General features: G+C 33.7%; 1 protein-coding gene across 1 annotated transcript; it reads left to right on the top strand.

Annotated features, from left to right (window-relative positions):
• The first annotated feature begins 905 nt into the window (after positions 1-905).
• LOC110632159 (ribosome biogenesis protein BRX1 homolog 2) lies at positions 906-7,717 on the top strand. Its single transcript, XM_021780280.2, has 9 exons — positions 906-1,058; positions 1,148-1,353; positions 1,443-1,584; positions 1,921-1,999; positions 2,176-2,300; positions 2,520-2,621; positions 6,488-6,556; positions 6,641-6,739; positions 7,438-7,717. The coding sequence occupies exons 2-9, from the start codon at positions 1,166-1,168 to the stop codon at positions 7,567-7,569; spliced, it is 936 nt and encodes a 311-aa protein (XP_021635972.1). The 5' UTR covers positions 906-1,058; positions 1,148-1,165; the 3' UTR covers positions 7,570-7,717.
• The last annotated feature ends 13,909 nt before the right edge of the window (positions 7,718-21,626 follow it).

Genomic DNA, 21,626 nt, shown 5'->3' with positions numbered 1-21,626 from the left:
GCAAGTGAGAAGATCGAGGTTATTATTGTAAGAGTTCAAGGCGTTCTCTCTCTTAAATAGATAAGTACTTTTCATGCTTCGACCTCGGAGTCATTTGTATATCCCACTATAGAAGTAGCACATGCATCTTTCATCTAGAGGCCTATTTTGATTAAAATGTATCAAATGGCAATTTTTCTTTAAATTAAAGACAATCAGTGACCTATTATTATTATTATTATTATTATTATTATTATGAGTGACATGTAGCAAGTAATATTTTTACATAAAATAATTTATAAAAAAATAATTTTTAAATATTACATTTAATCTCAAAAGATCATAATTTTTAAAAATTAAATTTTAAAGAAAAAAATAATTTAAATAATAAATGTTAAGGTAGTAATGTAAATAATAATAATAATTAAAAGAGAAATAAAAAAATAAATAAACAATAATTGGAATAAAAAAGAGTTATTTATGAAATGTGACATATGACAAGGTGACACATGACAAAGTAACATATAATATTCTATTGAGAATACTCCTACTTTATATAGATATATAAATTATTAATTATATATATGTTAATTAATAATAAAATAATAAATTTTAAATTTAAAAATAATATTTTATAACACATGATATTTTATCAATACTCATTTTTATATAAAAATAAAAAATAATAATAATAATCTATAAATATTTTAATTAAATACTAATTTAATGTTAATTTATAAGTGAACTTAGAAATTTGGTATTACAAATTAATGAGATTGTTTACACAAATTTAAAATTAATAAATAAAATTTAAGTAACTGAAATAAAATAATTATTTGAATTCAAAGATTTTGGTGCAATTTTTGATATTATGAAGTTTTTATTGATTAGATTTTATTGGACCGCTGGATGTGTTTAGTGTATGATTTTTATACACGTATATGATGGCACAGGAAGCACAAGTCAACCTATAAGAAAAATCTATTGGAATGGCGCCCTAATTCACACAGCCTCTGCAAGCAACCCGCCGCGGAAAACCCCTCTCTGTCGCTCTCTTCCCTTCTAGACGCAGCAAACAGGTCAGTTTCCTCCTCCTCATCGTCGTTCGCCGCCGTCTCCTCCTCCTTTTATACTCGTTTTCTTATTTGTGACTTCGGTTTGGTTTCAGATATCACTTAGCATACGCATGGGGAAGAAGCGAAAGCATAGTGAAACTGAGGTTTCGGGACCAAAGAAAGAAGAAAGTGCTCTAGAGCGGCCTCAGCGCACACTCCTTGGATGGAAAGATGAAGCTGAAGTGAAAGAAACTGAGCCTCATGGTTTTAGGAGCAAAGAGAAGGTTTTGGTCACTTGCTCTCGTCGCATCAATTGCAGGTAAAACATGGATTCGGATTCCTTTCCTGTTTTGATTTTGTGGGTTGTTGAATTCTTGCACGGTTTCTTATTTCTATATCGATGGGCAGATATCGGCACTTGATGTTGAATGTGGTGTCTCTCTTACCTCATTGTAAGAAGGATAATAAGGTTGAATCCAAAAGTAGTAAAGGCATGGCTCTTAATGAGCTTGTTGAGCTGAAGAGCTGCTCTTCTTGCTTATTCTTCGAGGTGATTTTCAATTAAATTTTCACTAGTTATTGAGTTCTGCGCTGGTTTTGATCTTGTAATTCAAATAATTTTTGCTTTCTTGTGAAACAAATATCCTTTTGATTGATATCTCTGTTCCCTGTTTATTACTATTAGTGACTGGTCATTTCATAAAACTAGTGCCTTTGGCAATTCTTCTCTTCTTGTTATTATTATTATTTTTTTAATTTTCATTTCTTGGTAATTTTAAGATAGTATTGTAATATTTTTGACAAAATGCCTTGTTGCTATGAAATAAACTTTTATTTGTTTTATTGCAAGGACTAATGCTTCATTTCTCTTCTTGATATTTTGCAGTGCAGGAAACATAAAGATCTGTATTTATGGATGGCCAAGTGCCCTGGTGGTCCATCAGTGAAATTTTTAGTTAATGCTGGTAATTTTATATTTTTATTGACGTTGTCACCTACAGGCCTCAACTTTGTTGATGTATCAGTACTTGTAGTGTTGTTGATTAATCTAATTTGTTGATTAGGTTGTAGGTTAACTCCTATATTCTTGTAGTTTGTGTTAAGATGGCTTAATCGCAGTAACTTGTTTTGTCTGTTTCAGTGCACACGATGGAAGAACTAAAGCTTACTGGAAATCATTTAAAAGGGTCGCGACCTATCTTGACTTTTTCTGCTAATTTTGATAAAGATGCCCACTGGAAACTCTTGAAGGAAATGTTAATGCAGGTTTTTAGTCTTGCTTCCCCTCTTTGGGTCAATGTTGATATAAACTATCTTTTTGAATATAGATGAAACAATTGGTTTTTGTTTTCTCTAAAAAAGAGAAAAAAAAAAAAAGATATCTCCTGAATATCTCAACCAATAGCAAAAGCAATAGATGGGTACTTCCTAGTTGCTTTTATTTTGTATTTCAAATATTGATATCTTTTAATTGCTTCTGCTTAGATATTTGGCACGCCAAAGGAGCACCGGAAATCTAAGCCTTATCATGACCATGTCTTTGTTTTCTCTATTGTTGATGATCATATCTGGTTCCGTAATTACCAGGTAAACTAGGCATTGAGTTTTTTAGCCTGCTTTTCTTCATACATTCTTGAATCCATTAAGCTAGCGATATATCCCTTAAATTAATACCTCCTTTTGCCATGGGCTGAGGCATAGTTTTTATAGTCTACATTGAGTTTTTATCTTATATAATGATGATTATAAATAAGTGCCTTCCCATACTAATCCTTGAAGGTTGTTGAGCTGGAATCTTACTTCGTAGGGTGTATGAATTCTGCTGCGGACTTGTAGGCGGAAACATGTTGCATTTGAGTAAATCATATTTGAACTGAAGATTTATAATTTTGTATTGAATGTTTAAATAAATTTGTCTAGCTTATGGAGTATTGCAGAATCAGTTGAAGTAGTACTATAGAATCTTTTGGAGTACCGTGTATTGCGCTATTGAGTTCCCCTGTCTGGAACTCCCGTATCTGTAAAAAGACCTTCTTGATAAGGATTTTGATTAATCAGTTGCACCAAATTTGATTCCTTTTAGTCTCCTTGGAAATGTACGTGTCCTGAATCAATCTTTTTGTATATAAGATTTTTAGTTTATTTGATTGGATCCATCTAGCTAAGGTCTCTACTGTAGGTTCTGTAGCCAATAAAAAAGGCGGACTCTGTTAGTGGCTCTTTATTCTTCTTCTTCCTCCTTTTTTATTTATTTATTTATTTTCTTTCCTTTATATTTTTGTACCATTGTATGCACCAAATATATTACCTGCTATGGAAGGGGAAAGGATATACCACTTGGATATGAGTGGCCGGCAGTTGCTGTCCAATGTTGTAGATAATATTGTCAAATACTCTTGAGGGATTCTGTCATTCATTCAGATGTGATGCCCAAAAATAACGTGCAAATCTTGTCCTCTTAAAGGTGTTGTTCATCTTTATGAAATGGATACTGTTGAAAAAGGCTGTGTTCTTGTTTTATTCCTTAAGACAGCTATGCTACACATAATTGCTGATGATCTACTGGAGCCATGCTATTCACTTCCTTACTTAGGACTTATGAGTAGGGCCATTCTACTCATAATTGCTGATGTTCTGATCATACAAACAATTTTCTTCAACTTTTCATGGATGCTTTTGATATATGGTAAGAGTTATTTTTTTGCTAAGTTAAATGAGATGTATACTCAACTCAACTAAGCCTTTATCCCAAAAATTTGGGGTCGGCTATATGGATTCGTTTCCTCCACTCTAAACGATTTTGGGTTAAATCCTCAGAAATGTGTAATGCTTCTAGGTCATGTTGTACTACTCTTCTCCAAGTCAATTTAGGTCTACCCCTTTTTTTCTTTCCATCCTCTAACCTAATGTGCTCTACTTGTCTAATTAGAGCCTTCGTATGTCTACGTTTCACATGACCAAACCACCTCAATCTCCCTTCTCTCAACTTATCTTCAATTGGCGCCACTCCTACTTTTTCTCTAATACTCTCATTATGGACTTTATCTAGTCTAGTATGGCCACTCATCCACCTTAACATTCTCATCTCTGCAACTCTTATCTTAGACGCATACGACTCTTTCAGTGCTCAACACTCACTACCATATAATATAGCCGGTCGTATGGCTGTACGGTAAAATTTTCCTTTCAACTTATTGGGAATCTTACGATCACATAAAACTCCCGTGACACGTCTCCACTTCAACCATACAGCTTTAATCCTATGACTAACATCCTTCTCACATCCCCCATCTACTTGAAGGACTGAGCCTAGATATTGAAAGTGTTTACTTTGGGACAGTACCACTCCATTCAAACTAACTCCTTCCCTGTCACTAGTTTGGACTTCACTGAACTTGCAATACATGTATTCTGTCTTCATTCTACTTAACTTAAAACCCTTTGACTTTAAAGTACTTCTCCAAAGTTTTAGCTTTCTATTGACTCCTCGTGTCTCATCTATCAGAACAATATCATCCGCAAACATCATGCACCAAGGAATACTTTCTTGTATATGTTTCGTCAATGCATCTAAAACTAATGTAAAAAGGTAAGGGTTTATGGCTGATCCTTGGTGTAATCCAATTGAGATTGGAAAATCTCTTTTGTTCCCTCCTACTGTGCGCACAATAGTAGTTGCTCCTTCATACATATCTTTCAACACTTGGAACACTATCATAAGCCTTCTCCAAATCAATAAAAACCATTTGTAGATCTTTTTTAACATCTCTATATTTTTCCATCAAGTTTCTAATGAGAAAAATCGCTTCCATAGTTGAACGACGGGGCATGAAATCAAATTGATTGAGAGAGATAAAAGTATCATGACGTAGTCGATGCTTCACAACTCTCTCCCGCAACTTCATAGTATAGCTCATGAGTTTAATTCCCCTATGGTTTGAGCAACTTTGTATGTCTCTCTTATTTTTAAAAATAGGTACTAAAATACTCCTCCATTCATCAGGCATTTTCTTTGAGTTTAGAATCTTATTAAATAATTTAGTTAACCATGCTACTCTCATATCTCCCATACACTTCCACACTTCAATTGGTATTTTATCGGGTCCACAGGCTTTACCCACTTTCATTCTCTTAAGTGCTTCCTTTACTTCTAAAGATCTAATCCTTATAGTATAATTCACATTCTTTTCTATTGTTCTATAATCTATATTCACGCTATTACCATTTTGACTATTATTAAAGAGATCATTAAAATAATTTCTCCATCATTCTTTAATGTTCTCATCTTTCACCAACACTTTTCCTTCTTTATCCTTAATGCACTTAATTTGATTGAGATCTTGACATTTCCTTTCTCTCCTCCTTGCTAATCTATAAATATCTTTCTTCTCTTCTTTGGTTCCAAGTTTCTCATATAACTTTTCAAAAGCCTGTGCTCTTGCTTGACTAACTGCATTTTTTGCCTCTTTCTTTGCTATCTTGTACTGTTCATATGCCTCATTATTATCACATTTAGGTAATTTCTTATACTATTTCCTTTTTCTCTTCACTTTCTTTTGTACTTCCTCATTTCATCACAATTTCTCTTTTGAGGGTGGTCCATGTCCTTTAGACTCTCCAAGTACGTTTCTAGCTACTTCTCTAATCTTTGATGCCATCTGTATCCATATATCATTGGCCTCCATATTCAGCTTCCATACTTTGGACTCGAGAAGCTCATTTTTGAACTTCACTTGCTTTACTCCTTTGAACTCCCACCACTTTGTTCGAGCTATACTATTTCTTCTGACTTTACTTGAATTATTCCTAAACTTGACATCCAAGACCACCAACTGATGTTGACTTGTTAAAGCCTCTCCTGGAATGACCTTGCAATCCTTGCATAGAACTCTATTTGTCTTCCTGGTTAAGAGGAAGTCGATTTGGCTTCTATGTTGTCCACTTTTGAAAGTCACTAAAAGTGACTCTCTTTTTATAAAGTAGGTATTTGCTAGTATTAGGTCGTATGTCATACAAAATCCAGGATACTTTTTTCCTCCTCATTTCGACTGCCAAAACTAAAACCTCCATGAACATTCTCATAACCTTGTCTATCACTTCCTACATCTCCATTCAATTCTCCACCAATGAAAACATTCTCTTCATTCGGTATGCTTTGCATTAATCCCTAAAGGTGGTTGTGCAAAATAGGAAGATGGCAAGATGCAGCTATCCTCCATCCTTTGAGGAATTCCTGAAATCATATTTTGTTCTTGTTGCTCCAACTTTCAAAGAGCTTAGTAGTTGTGTGAAATTTGGAATGTATTTTAGCATTAGGCTTGGTGTTTCTCCCCTCCATTTTGCTACAGTATTTATTTAAGTCTCTGTTTTATTCTTGTGATTCATGAAGCTTTCCCTTTTTCTTTAATTGAATTAGTCTGTACTAATTGTGTTCTTCTTCATCTTGTTTATAGATATCTGTTCCTCATAATGAATCAGATAAAGTGGCTCGAGGAGGCCTCGATAAGATGACGCTTGTTGAGGTTTGTATTGATATGCTTTTAGATTTTTATTTGCAGTGAAGCTCTTCTGGTGTTCTTATAACTTGAGAAGCTGCTTATATACAGGTGGGACCACGATTTTGTTTGAATCCTATAAAGATTTTTGGTGGCAGCTTTGGAGGCCCAACACTCTATGAGAATCCATTATACATATCACCTAACCAGGTCAGAGATGTCCTGCTAATTAGTTTTGTGGTTTTGGCACATAAGTAGCATTAACTTCTGTGTAGTTAGTCAAGCAAATTCACCCTGAGCCTCTCTACTTCATTGAGTAGGATATCTGTTCTTGTGGCAATTGGCTAATTTTTTTTTTTTTTATTTTTTATAGTTTTTTATGATAATTTTTTTAGTTTTGATGATTTGAACGAGTCAAAAAAAAAAAAAAAAAAATATATATATATATATAACCTTTTTAAGTTCATGCTTGTGTCTTCAACCTTTCATTTCCTTCAATCAGAAAGAGTTAAAAAAATCGATTGTTCAACCTAGTCTGTTTTGAATCATTTCTGTTTTCTGATTTTGCCATTTTGGTCGATTGCTAAAACTGAAAATTTGTTTTTGGAAAATGGGTTGATGAAACTAGTAAAAATAACTTTTTCTGGTGTTCACAATTTGTAGCAACCTGTTTTTCTCATCTAAAGCCCAAAGAAACAAAAACAAGTTCTTTTTAGTAAGATAGTTTTGACTATCAGACAGCAAAAACCAAAAACAATATCCATATCAAATGGTTTCTTTATCGCCCTTTTGTTTTGAAGCTATTACTCTTTGTTATGCTGACTCACTGGTCCTAATCCCATATTTAGTTCTGTGCAATTAATAATTGTCATTGACAAGGCAGTCCTTTCCGCGTTTACTGCTTCCAGATTCGAGCATTGGAGAAAAGACAGAAGGCTGGGAAGTATGCGACGAAAGTCAAGGCCAAGAAGAGGAGGAAAATGCATGAGATGTCAAATCCTTTGGAGCCTGATGAATTTGCAGACATGTGGAGGGAATGATTGTTCTTGTTTTTCCCCCAAATCAGTTTTGTTAGTTTACTTAAGCACATTGTATCCAGCATTAAGTTGGCTTATTTTTCTGTGTTGTTTGCTTGAACATTGGAAATTTTCCTTGTTTGAATGGTAATTAAATTATAAGTTACAGCAACATCTGTGTTATGCAGCAAATACATGGGGTTTATAATTCAATTGGAGTTTGGAGTTTGGAGTTTGCAATCATTCAAAGTTATCTCTATAGTTTCTATAGAGAGAGAGAGAGAGAGAGAGACCCCATCATCTCTTTCTTTCTTTGTTTGGCGTTTAGCTCCAGTCTCGTGTCGTGGAAGTTGGCTTTCGCGTGCCCCTTCTGGGCGGGGGGAGGCTTCTTTCTAATTTCTTAGTCTTGTGGGTCGAACCCGTCTCCATAGGGTATGTATATAGTTTTGTTATAGTTTTTGGGTCCAGATTTGAGCTTCAAAAGAGGGGGTTTTGAGGGACCTGGGTTGGTTGCTTTGGTTGTTTATTGTTCTATTCTGTGTGTTCGCTGTCTATGGATTTTGATGTGAAGGTGGAGAAGATCAGGGCTTCATGTAGGCTAGGAGGTTGTTCCTATTGCGGTGGAAAGGAAGGAGGCACCTCGAGTGTTGAAAGTGTCGTCCGATTGGATGCTGCTGCCCTTTTGCTGCAAAAGGTTGAGAGGCCGTTCTAGGCTCTGCCTCCTCCAAGTCTTTGTTTCCTTTCCTTTTGTGGGTGTTGGTTTGAGTATGGATGTTTTCTTCACCCTCATGGCTTGCTATCTTTTTGGTATGCACTTGAACTCTTTGCTATCCTGCTATTTCTTGGTGTGCTTTGGTTTGCAGGTGGTTCTTTTGACCGTGAAAATGGTTTTTGTTACCACCGAGGGGAGGAAGTCTCCATGGTGAGGACTAGGGGTGTACATTAAGACTCTGAAACTGAGGAAATCGAAGAAATCTATACTGAGATTGATGGTTTCGGCTTGTAAGTTGAGTTAAACCGAATATTCGGTTTGGGTGTCGGTTTTGTTAACATAAAATATAAACCAAACCGACCCAAACATAATATCTACACGTTTCAAAACTCTGTCGTTTTATACTTGTACATAACGCAAGCTGAGCCTCAGACCAAGCCATCACTTTTTATTCATCTCTATTTTTTCGTTATTTCATTTTCGTTTTCTTCCAACAGCAGTACAATACTACACTTCTCTACACTGCTTTCCCGAAAGCAGATTGCAAACCTCTGTCTCACCCCTCCATTTCTTTTCTCACAATTATTGCAAGATTATTTCAGCTTTGCTCTCTCTCATCTCAGCTTTGCCATAATTTTAATCTTTCATATATGATATTTTCAAAAGGTATTGCTTGTGAGTTGTTGATAAGAAAACTGCTGGATATTTTGAATGTTATATTTTGATTTGTTCTAATGGTTTTATATGGATTTTGAGTTTTAGGGTTTCAAAGTTATATGGGTTTCAAAAGTCAGATTATGAAAACTGAAGAAAATTAGCAAAAGTTAGCTCTTTGAATAGCAAAAAACAACTATATTCTATTTGGGTCTTTATATTTGAATCTGATTCGATGAGATTGTTTTTATGTTTCTTCGATGGTTGAATCCGAATAAGAAACTGAGGATAAGAGAAAACCGAAATGTTGGTTCCTCCTCCCAAATGATCGGTGTCGATTGTGAAATCATTAAAACCATGCTTTTTGGTTTGTTTGATAGAATGGCTTAAAATCGACCCAGCCTGAACCATGTACAGCCCTAGTGAGGACGGTCCCAAGACAACGTATCATGGGGTTATTACCCTCTCTTCAAAAGATATACCTGATGAGGTGTGTAGTACACCTGCTTATATATTTCGGGAACCCTCTTGTTTGATCGATGTGTGACGAGCATAACAAACGATGCTGGAATCTAGAGAAGACGAGTCCTGCTATGCGGGCTCTCTATTCGGTTGGGTTAATTTTATATATATATACTTTGCTAATTGTTATAAATTTATTAGATATGAGATATATTTTGTTAGAGGATGAAATTATAATTTTTTGTTTTATTATTGAGAATAATTTAGGAAATGAGAGTAAATAAATTGCACTTATAAAATTACACAAAACATAAAGTATATAAAATTCATTTGAATTTTGTAATTTGGGCAGTATCATACTAAAGAAATTTATTTTTAAATCAATTTTAACTAAATTAAAATAAATTCTAGTTTTGTAATTAATTTGAATTGAACACTAACTTTTTATTTTAGTTTTAAGTTATAGCATAATAAAACTTTATTACAATTGTTTAGAATTACATCACTTACCTGCTGCATAATTCAAGCATTATAAATATGCCTTTTGCTAGATACGAACGTCATTTGAAGTTTCCTGTGAATTTATCTTTCCTAGATTTTTTGTTTGTTGACTTAACCATCAGAGTGGACCCCTAGCAATGGTTAAGTGTTCCCTTCTCAAGTCTCTTTGTGTTCGCAGGTGATTCTTGACCAAGCAAACTCAAGAATGAGGAATCATTTATCATCAATCGATGTGGTGAGTGTAGTTTTAGCTTCTTTAACCCTCACCATGGATAATCACAATACCTAGGTCGACAATAAAATTCTACCATCACCTACTCTGGATAATCCATAAGACGAGGATGGGTTGCCCATTGAAGAAACGGGGACAATAGTTGTTTTGAATGAACCCCATAACAATAGCAAGAACAATATGCATGCCTCTCAAGATGGAAATATTGATAAAAACATACAGCTTTTCAATATGTTAAGAACGATGACTTTCTTTTAGCCCCGATAAATCAAAAGCTATAATAAAATCAATATTAGCGCTTTTATGATAGCAGTAACAATATGCATGCTCCTTAGGATGGAAATATTGATAAAAACATACAAGCGTAGCAAGATGTTTAGATTGATGACTTTCTTTCTAGGCTCGATACATGAAAAGCTATCATAAAAGCACTTATTTAAATCATCGCTTTCATGAAGGAGTGGCTTCAGCTGCGGACACAATCTCAACCTCAACCACAACACACCTTGGTCTATGGATATAGACATGTTCCCATGCTACTTAGAATCCTGTAAAGGATTTCCAAAATACCACACAGTTTGATGTTATAGAAGAAAATAACATCTTTTATAAACTAGACAATGGCATTCAAATTGTGAAGACTAGTAAATATGAAGGAGTTCTCCTTATTGACAAGGATTTTGATAAAAATGTCTTAAGAAATTATGAAAAAGTACAGAGAGGAAGATCAAACATTGGACCTAGACTTAGTAATGAGCCCTTCTTATATGACAATATACTTTAATAGTCTTTCCTACCAAATTCAAAATCTTGACGTTGGAGTCCTATGACAAAACTTCAGATCCACATAGCCATTTATCAAAGTTTCGCGCAATCATTAATCTTCAAATTGATGACTTTTTGGCCCCGACGCATCAAAAGCTATCATAAAAGCACTTACTAAAATGAGTGCTTCCATGAAGGAGTGGTTTCAGCAACGAACACAATCTTAGCCTTAACGTAACAAGACAAGGTCCATGGATATAAAACAAGCTTATATGCTACTTAGACTCCTATAATGGATTTCTAGAACACCACAATGATTGATGTGTTAAAGACAACATACTCTTCTTACAAATTAGACACTAGCATCTAAACTGCGAAGACTAGTAAATGTGAAGGAGTTCTACTTGCTAATAAGGATTTCTAAAGAATGGTCTAAGAAATTATGAACAAAATACAGAGAAGAAGAATGAATACTGGACTTGGGACTCATTGATGAGTCTCCTTTGTTTGACAACATGCTCCAATAGTCTTTCCTAAAGAAATTCAAAATATGGACGTTTAAGCCAAAGACAGAACTTTAGATCCACATAGCCATCTGGCAAAGATTAAGTCCTATGGAAGGTATTCCTTACCTTAAAGGTGTGTCTTAGGAGTGGTACTAGGGTCTCAAGCTCGAATCAATAACCTCCTTCTCCTAGTTGGGCAAAGTATTTAGGGCTTGCTTTATCATTGTGAAGGAAATCACCTCAGAACTGCAGGTTGTTATCAGGGAAGATGAAGAAAGCCTTTGATAGTATATAGAAAAATTCAATCAAGCAGTCATTTAGGTAGAAAGTTTGAACTTTGAAGTTGATGTAAACACAATGATGAATAATTGCAAGTCTGTCCGACTATTCGCAAGTGACTTTCGGACACACAATATCAAGAATAGGGAATCGTTTGTCACAAGTACTTTTACAAAAAGTGCTTTTTTAGGCTTTCAAACCTTAACCTTTAATGGAGCCTAAATGTCGGAAATATTAGGTTGTTTATGTTGGAGGGTCGAGGAATTCCATAACTATTACCTTGATAAGGTGGCTTTAAAAGAAAGAATTTGTCAAGATTTGAATTTTTAATTTTTTTTATTTAAAATAAAATTTTAATTACTAAATTATTAATCTAAAAATTATAAAATGTTATATATATATATATATATATATATATATAAATTTTTTAAAAAATTAAAAAAAAATTGTCTGGTGGTAAACAATTCCCAATTCTTGATGTTGTGGCAGAGAGTCACTTTCGAGCACAAAGAGACATGGGAAAGGAATGCCTGGCTTATGTTAGGATCCACTTTAATGGTTGAGTTAGTAAACCAGGAATTTGGTAAAAGATAAATTCATGGGATACTTTAGATGATATTCATAGCTTGTAGAGGGCATATTTATAGTGCTCAAAATATGTGAGAGGTAGGTGATGTAATTATAATTGAATAATACCATGGAGCGTCTATGTCGATAATGGTTGCATTGACTTAAGTAATCTACACCATGCCATAATAGAGTTGTGAGCACGTGTGGATAGCTAGAGTATCCTTATGCTAATATAAGTGGGAAAACTTATGTTTAGTATAATTAGATGATCACATGAATACATGTCTCAGAATTGAGACCAAAGGGTCATTTGGATTTAGGATATGAAGGATGGACCCAAAGTCCAAATCTCTCAATGAAGACATTTAAACTATTTCAGTTTTAGCTTTTTAGCTCAGTTGGAAATGGCGCCAAGAATTTATTAGTTTGTTATGTCCAGCTATCATTCTAGAATGTTGTTAGGAGAATATAGTGTAGCTGGTACTGTAAATATGTGTGTTTTAGGTGTGCTTTAAAATACTCTTCGCTTTGTATCTATAGACCTCATTGGTTAGTTGTAAAATTCATAAGAAATACATTGCTTTCTATTATTTTTCCTCTATTTGTCTCCATTTTTCTTCATGGTATCAGAGCCTGAATTAGGTTGTAGGTTTCAACTGCCCATAAGGATGTGTAATTGGGCCAAATACAAATAAATTATCAAGTGACAACCATTTGGTTGCACTTGAGGAGGGAGTGTTGGGATTATAAATCCCACATAGGGAAAGTATAAACATAAAAGGATAAATACAAGTGGTTAGATTGCAATATTGACTTGGCTAGTCATTTTATTATGTAAAGCAATTTAATCACTTATATAAGCTTGAATTAAAATGAATTAAATTATAATTTGATCAACACTTTCTCCAAATTTAACATGGTATCAGAGCTAGGAACAAAGCGGTCGGAAATTTGAGAAGTTGCAAGAAAAAAGGTTTGATTAAGAAATTATGGAAGAAATTATGGAAGAAGAGACTCTATCTAGTATTCATGTTGATGGAACTATTATCGAAGAATCTTACAATCTCTAGAATTCTGATAATCTTGGTTTACTTTTGGTAAGCGCACCTCTAACTAGTTTGAATTACTTATCATGGAGCTGGTCAATAAAGATTGCTCTTAAGGCTAAGGACAAAATTGATTTCATAAATGGGAAATGTGCTATGCTTGATTTTGATTCTCCAAACTATGAAAAATGGCAACGCGTTGACAGTATGGTGTTGTCATGGATTTTAAATTCTCTCTCTAAGGACCTTATGGAGTGCTTTCTCTTTTTAATATCTGCATCTGAGTTATGGAGTGAGCTTCAGTAATGATTAGGTGGAAGTAATGACCCATTGCTTTACCAAATCTGATGGGAGATCAATACATATTCTCAAGGAAATGCATCAATTATGATGTATTTTATGAAATTGAAAAAGCTGTGGAAAGAGTTATCTTGTTTGAGAAATTTTCCTATCTATACCTGTAGAGCAACTACAATTGTGGCCAATATTGAAAATGAGAATATCAATTAATCCAATTTCTCATGGGATTGAACAATAGTTATGATCTTGCACGTAATTAGATTTTATTACACGAATCTCTGGCTAATGTGAACAAGGCGTATTCCATGGTTCTTCAAGTTGGGAAGCAGTGGGAGATTCTATCTATTTCTCATACAATGGATCAAGCTGGAGCAACGATGGTCAAGGACATGAATTATAAAATGAAAGGCCCAAAGGAATTTCTGGTAACAAAAGGCGAGAATTTGGGAAGAAGGACGATCATTTTGCAATTATTACAAAAATCAAGGGCACACATGAATCATGCTTTAAGCTCCATGGTTATCGAGATTGGTATAAAGAATTAAAATAGAAACGTGTTTCTCAATAGAACCAAGCTCATTCAGCTCAAATAACTGAGACTCCACTGGATGAAGAAATGCTCGATTACTCATTCCGAGCAAATGACAGAAGCACTAATTTATCAACTGCTATTCAGTAGGAAATTGCTAAACATATGAAAGGAAAGATGGTAATGGAACCAAATTCTGCCAATTACTCAAACTTTGTAGGTAATGAACTTCATTTATGTCTTTTTAGCAAAAATGATGAGACTATTAGCACTTGGATAATTGATACGGGAACCACTTACCATATTTATTCATATATCACATTATTTTCTCAAACACAACCACCACACAATTCCTCTCCCATATATTTACTTGATAGAACAACAAAATTAGTTACATCCATAGGTTTTATTGCCTTGCGTCCAAAATAATGCTTAACAATGTTCTGTATGTTCCTTCTTTCAAATACAATCTTCTTTCAATAAGTAAACTCTTACATAAACTAACAACATGATTTCTTTTTCTCCTTCACATTGTACCCTGCAGAGCCATTAGATAAAGGAGATAATTGCTATTGGGAATGAAGTAGTTGGTTTATGTAAGTTAGATGTTTCATCTTTTCCATGTAACCAATCCAGTCATAGTCTAAATAAGTGGTGCGATGCTGTTCAATCTATTGACAATTCTTGCAATTTGTGGCATTCAAGATTAGGTCACATATCTCATTCTAGATTGTTCAAATTCCAAATATCAATATCACTAGACAAAGTCCTATTCCATGTGAAATTTGCCCATATCTAAGCACCAACGTTTGCCATTTCATCTAGTTAGGTTGTGTTTGAATTGTTGCACATTGACCTTTGGGGTCCATATCATGTTCATACACTTTCAGCAGCAAGATACATTCTCACAATTGTGGATGACTTTAGCAGAACCACATGAGCATATCTAATGAGAGATAAAATCCAAACACTTTCTCATCTAACCATGTTATTGAATTTAACAGAAACTCAATTCCAGAAATGTGTTCAAACCATTCGCACAGACAATGGAACTAAATTCACTCGCTCATCTTGCCAATCCTTATTTCATAGCCATGGCATTCAACACACCAAAGGTCCTGTTGATACGTGAATCTACAAGTATATGGGTCGTATCAAGTAATAAAGTGATAAGTCAAGTATTGTTCCTACAAGAATTTGCTGTTTGAGTACCAAACTATGAATAAAGCAATTATTTGGGCTAATAATTGATGAATATATGGTAAATATAAATGAGCAAAGTAAAATTGATAAATCTAACTAAAATAGGTAAAGAGCAAGCAAATAAATTCTAAATCTAGATGAAATAAAACTAAATCAATAATGGGTAATTTAAATCAAAGTCTAATTATGATAAAAATGATCATAGAGTTGGGGGTTTATATATAAATTAATTGAGATTTGTCTTGGTTATTCCAATTTTGAGTGAAAATAGATTTTGAAGGTGATTGATTCTAAATTCCTTTGATACCTTTTTCAAGCAAACCAAAGTGTGTTTTAAGATAACCAAACCTACTTTTGTACGATATTTGATTAACTTAAAACCCATTAAGTTTTGTAACCAACCATTAAATCCTCTTAAAAACCTAGTTTATTTCTAAATCTAGGTGATTTTAAGTTTTAGTCCTTGATTATCTATCGATGATCTTCATCTTTTGGTCTTTCAATCAAAGATTAACACAATACCCAATGGGTACCAATATTAGGCAAGGAAATTAAGTACACAAGGAAAGAATCTAAACTCATATTTATATAAAATATGGAAATAACCAGTCCAAATCCACAAATTAATCTAAAATATGTTTCTCAACTCTGAAATCCAAAGAGTCTACTCACTCATGTTGATATTTACAATAGAAATTGATGGAAAAGTAAATAAAAACATGATAAGGGGACTAAAAATAGAAAAACCTAGGTAGAAGAATCCAAAACTCTGAGTCCTAGAGCTTCCATAAATGGCTGCAGTAGCTTCTTTTCTTCAGAATTGATGGCGTCCTCCTCCCTTCTATTTTTGTAATTTTTTTCTTTCCTTTCTTTCTTGTTGTTATCTCTTGTAGCAAAAACTAAAAAAATGATGCTTTTATATGGTCCCAAAAGTTGCCCTAAAAATAGATAAGAGCCAAGGAGTGGATAAGAAATGAAATGTAAAAATATCTAGGTCAGCAAAGCTGTTCACATTCTGGGCAGTCTGCTTAGGGTATTGCTTACCCTAAGCAACATCTTCGGCAATTTTTGGCCTCTGCATGCACTGTCTGCTTAAGGATAAGTAGACTCTCAGCAAATCTTGACAGGTTTGGGATAAAATGAGTTTTTTTGCTCTTATTTAACTTCTAGCTTGACCTGAGTTACACCTTAAGCACTGCCACTTGCCCTAAGCAGGATCTCAAGTAGGACCTTAAGCAAATCTTAGTAAGTTTGTGGATGAAAACTTGAATGTGTTGGATTTAAACTTGAATGTATAGGATTTAAGTTGTGCTTGACTCGTAGCTTGCCCCTGGCTTAAAGTTAAGCAATATGACATATCCTGAGCAACATCATCAGCAAAATCTTAAGCAAATTTTGGCCAACTTAATCTTCCAAGGCTTGATTTCTTTAAGTTTTCTCCATGCTTAAGGGGCTCCAAATTTCTTTAAATCACTTCCTAATGCACTCATTGACCTTCAATTGATCACAAAAACCTATTAAAAATAATAAAATTATAAAAATCAAATATAAAGTAACTGAAGTTAACAAATAAGTTAAAATAAAGCTAAAAATATAATATATACTAAAATATAAGGGCAAAATGGATGCAAAGCTACCCTAAAATGCCTACATGAAATGAGTACAATAAATTTTCCCAAACTTAAACCTTTGCTTTTCCTCAAGCAAATTAAAAAAGCAATTGGGGTACCTTCCCTTAAATTCATGAAAGCTACTTGTGTAACATCCTCAAATCTACCCTAAAAGGCTAATAAAATAAATAAATATAATAAAAATATGGCATAATTAATTATGTGAAAATTAGAACTTAATTATGGAGACTAAATCAAATAAGTTAGAAAGTGGAGGAGAAATTAGGAAAGAATGGACCAAGGGACTTGCTTAACATAATTAATAAACTAAGGGATAAATGAAGGAAGGAGTGACTTGAATAAATTAATAAGTTGAGGGAAAAATTGAAAATAAAGAAAAAGAAAGAAAGAAAGAAAAAAAAATGGCATCCAATCAAAATTAGAAAACACATCAAAACTTTTTGAATAAAGCCAAAAACTTCTCTTCCTTATTTTCTTCAATTGGTTGGCCACTACCTCATCTTCTTTCTTTCTTCTTTTGTCCTCTTAACAGCCCATTTCCTCTGAAGTTAGAAGGAGAAACACCAAGCCAAAAACCCTAAAACATCATCACCATAGTAGCCATGAAAAAGGGAGCAAGGAGAGGTGAAAATTCAAGCTTGAAGGAGTCAATTGTTTGAAGAATTTTGTGGAGACTTGAAAAGGAAGGGGTAGTAGCTGGTATTCAAGTGAAGTTAGCGCCATAACTCTTTTCTTTTATCATGATTAAGGATTTTTGGATACACTATGATAGAAGTGATTTGGGACTTGAAAAAGTGCTGAAAACCCTAATATACCAGTAGAGGATTCAGGACGAGATTACTTTGAAAATTCATAACTTGAGCTAGGAATATTGGATTTTGGTGATCTTTATGTCCATGAAAACTTTAGAGAGTGTCCTAAAACTTTTTATTTTCGTGCAAATCCTAATTCCTTTGTTAAGATGAGGTTTTAGGGCAAAACTTTTTGTTGCTCCAAACTAGAAAACAGACCTATAAATTTTCTAGAACAAGACACTCGAATTTAAAAATTCATAACTTGAGCTACAGAACTTGAAATAGTGTGATTCTTAAACTTCTAGAAAGCTTATTAAATGCCCTAAAACTTTGTAGTTATGACTAAAAATTGATTTAGTTGGCTGCATGGTGAAATTCTTGCATTTTCTATTACTGCTTTGACTGTGACTGGAGTCTAGAACAGTTTGCACATTTTCATTCATAACTTGAGTTGTAGCCCTGATTTTGAGATGATTCAAATAGGAAATTGAAATGGACTTATGAAACTTGAATTCTGGAGAATATTATGATGATGCCCTGTTTCTATGATTTTTAGTGAAATTTCAAAGTGACTGCTTCTGCTGTCCAGTTTGACTAGAGTTAGGAAATTGTGATTTTTATGGTAGTTATTCTATATGAGTTGTGAATGAAAAAGGGAATTGGTGAGCATGATTGATTGAATAAATTTCATGTATTGTTCATAATATGTATGCCCATTATAAGCCTAGAGCTAAGTGGCATGATAAGGAAATTGACTAGTCAATGCTTGAACGTGTGCACAATTACTTGGCTTCATGTCATGATATGATCACTTGGCTTCATGCTATGATATGGTTACTTGGTTTTATGCCATGATATGATTACTTGTCACTTGAGTCATTTATGCATTGTAATTGGGCTAATGAAACAAATGAAAAGAGGCATATAAAGAATTATTCATGACACTATGGACTATAATTATAATTATTTTATGTGATTAATTGCTATGTCAAATTCCATTGGTTGTGTGAGAGCGCACTTAGTACCATTGAACTAAAGCTAGCAGAAACATTTTTCATGAGACTATGTATGTTTAGTCTGTACACATATGGCATGATGTGTTATTTTTAAGTTATAGCACCTCTAAGCATTTTGCTTAGTGGAGAGTTGTTTAAACTTTTCGTAGGTAATAAAAGTAAAGATCAAGAACCGACATGGGGGTGAAGGCCAAGAGAGATATTTTGCTCAAGACAAGAGAAGACATGATGTCACACCCTACTCCTCGTAAGATGTAACATGTTCCCGTAGTACACCTAATGAATTACCGTACTTCACCAATCGGTAACCCATTAAATATACTACAAGGGATTTTAAAACAATTTTCGTTCATTTTAGAATTGGTGGGTAAAATTTTTTTTTTTTTTTATATTAAAAAACTTCATTTAGAGTCCAAACATAAATCAAATTTTTAGATATTTAAAATCTCCGTAATTTTTACAAAAATTTCGGCAGAGTGCCGTCTATATTTTGAGAAAACAGTTCTTTAAAACTTGAAAATAAAAATACTCCCAATATATTTCTCAATCACAACTTCATTTGCAACCACCAAACTTCAAATCAACAACAATGGCAATACTTCAACTCAAAATCCAAATTTCAAATCAAGAATTAATATTTCAAAACATTTCATAACTCATGCATTTTGCATTTTAAATCATTAATTTATAATAATAAACTAATTTACAGATGCAAAATCTCAAAAATAATATTATTACAATTTTATCTGTACAACTGCTCAAATTACAGAGATACATATGCATACTATCATATTTACATCAAACTAAACTACCAGGGTATAGACAAATATCCGTATAAAAATTCTTCAATTGTGCTTCTCTCTAATTGTAGCAGCTCGCTCTGCTGCTATGTCCTTTTCTCTATCTGCGAAAGCAAGTTAAAGCTATCGCTGAGTATATAAATATTCAGTGGTGCATAATGAAGCATAAAATGCATAATATAAAACATTTATGAACAATTCATAATTCAAATATTTCACAATCATATTTTAATTTTTCAAATCACATTTATAACAAATCATAATTTTCAAGGCTTAACATAACACAACTTTAATCAAATAATTCAATAAACATAGTGTTGCCAAACACTAACACAACTTAGGCCATGATACAAAATTTCCGAATATGTCGTGTGTACATCACGACAAGGCAAACTGTAACACCCCTAAGTTCGGTAGTGCGTTCTGCTGCTCCAGTGACCAGTGTTGTCCGGACAGCTAGGATGCCTAGAACCACACTTCAATGAGAGTGAGGAGACATAAAATAATGAAATAAAAGAAAAGAAAGTACAAGAAAAACAAAGGAAAAATGATTGCAAAGAAATGTGATCAAGTTAAACGAGCCGGGAAACCTAACGATGGGTGACCGCATTGGGAAGTCACGGCGTGGACCGTTGATCGCCTCGGATCATGGGAACCTTGAAAACTTTTTTGGGACATAAATAGACCCTTGTTGAATAATAAATATCAATAGAAATATCAAAGAAAAATTAAATAATTAGAACAAAGAAAAGTGAGAAATCGAAAACAGACAAAACCCAGAATACTAAAAATCAGAATGCCACCCGAACAGGCATTATGGTCATTTGACATCCCGAAGTGTCTTTTGACCTAAATGTCCATTAAAAATAAATAGTATTACACTTAGAAAATAAAATGAAAAATTAAATTGGTGGTACCTAAAATAAATAGTGGAAATTATGGGTTAAATGTGGAATAAATGAATAATTACTTTATTATATGATTAAGTGACTAAGTGGACCACTAAGGGGATTAATTAAATACATAGTGGGACATGTGTACACTTAAAATGCAGCTGAATAAGTCATCTTCCTCATTTGCATTCAAATTGTCGAATTGAAGAGTGAAGGAAACTCCATAGCCATTTTTCATGCAAGCTTTCTTAACTCTCCATTTTCAACTCCAACCTCTTAGTGTTCTTCATTAAACTTTGTCTACACATCACAAGGAAGATATTGATACTAATTTTGAGAAGTTTGATGAAGGTTTAGCAAGTTACAATTAAAGGTAAGTTTGCATTTTTGAGAATTTCTTTGTTAAAGTTTATGTTCATGTTATGGGTGTTAGTTTGGTGAAAGAAAATTTTGAGTTTGAAGGGTTATTGTTGTTTTCATTTTGGACAGCCATGAGTCACGTTTTTGATGAGATATTTGTGCATATAATTGATGAGAAATGGTGTTGATCATGATGAATTAGTAACCTAGTGAATTATTTCATGTTTATGTGGTGATTTATGCACTTGGATGGGAAATTGTAAAATGGACGGCACTTTGATGTTGAAGAATGGTTTGTGGCAGCTTGGGGACACTTGAGTAATGGTATATATTGAAGGAAATGTATGCAGAATATTAACCTAGAAGGATTGATGATATGTATGTAGATTGATCTTGTAAAGTGTGTGTAAAATTTGTAATGGTTAGGTGTGTTTGTAATAGTACTTAGAAATTGTAATTGTGAATGATATTGGTGTGTTGAGGCTGATTGGAATCTGCCCAAAATAATGTTAATGTAAAGTAGAAAGTGCTTTTGGTAATGTACCAAAACTGATTTGGTAGGGTATGGAAGTAAACTTTGCAAGGTAAATATGTGTTTTGAATGGGGTGTGAAAAGCATATTGAGGGCAGTACACATTTTAGCCTATAACCTTAAATGTGTAACCTCAATTGGTATGAGACCAATTTGAGGTGAAACTAGGCACAAAATGTGCCAACTTTCATTGAGAAACCATGCCAAAATTCTGCTTGCAAGGTTACCTATAATAATGACCAATTCTGATTAGGTGCAATTAGGACCTGAAAAATGACCAATTGGGCAGCAGTGAG

This window comes from Hevea brasiliensis, chromosome 7 (genome assembly GCF_030052815.1).
Source record: "Hevea brasiliensis isolate MT/VB/25A 57/8 chromosome 7, ASM3005281v1, whole genome shotgun sequence".
Lineage (NCBI taxonomy): Eukaryota > Viridiplantae > Streptophyta > Magnoliopsida > Malpighiales > Euphorbiaceae > Hevea > Hevea brasiliensis.
This window is presented reverse-complemented; position numbering and strand designations above follow the sequence as displayed.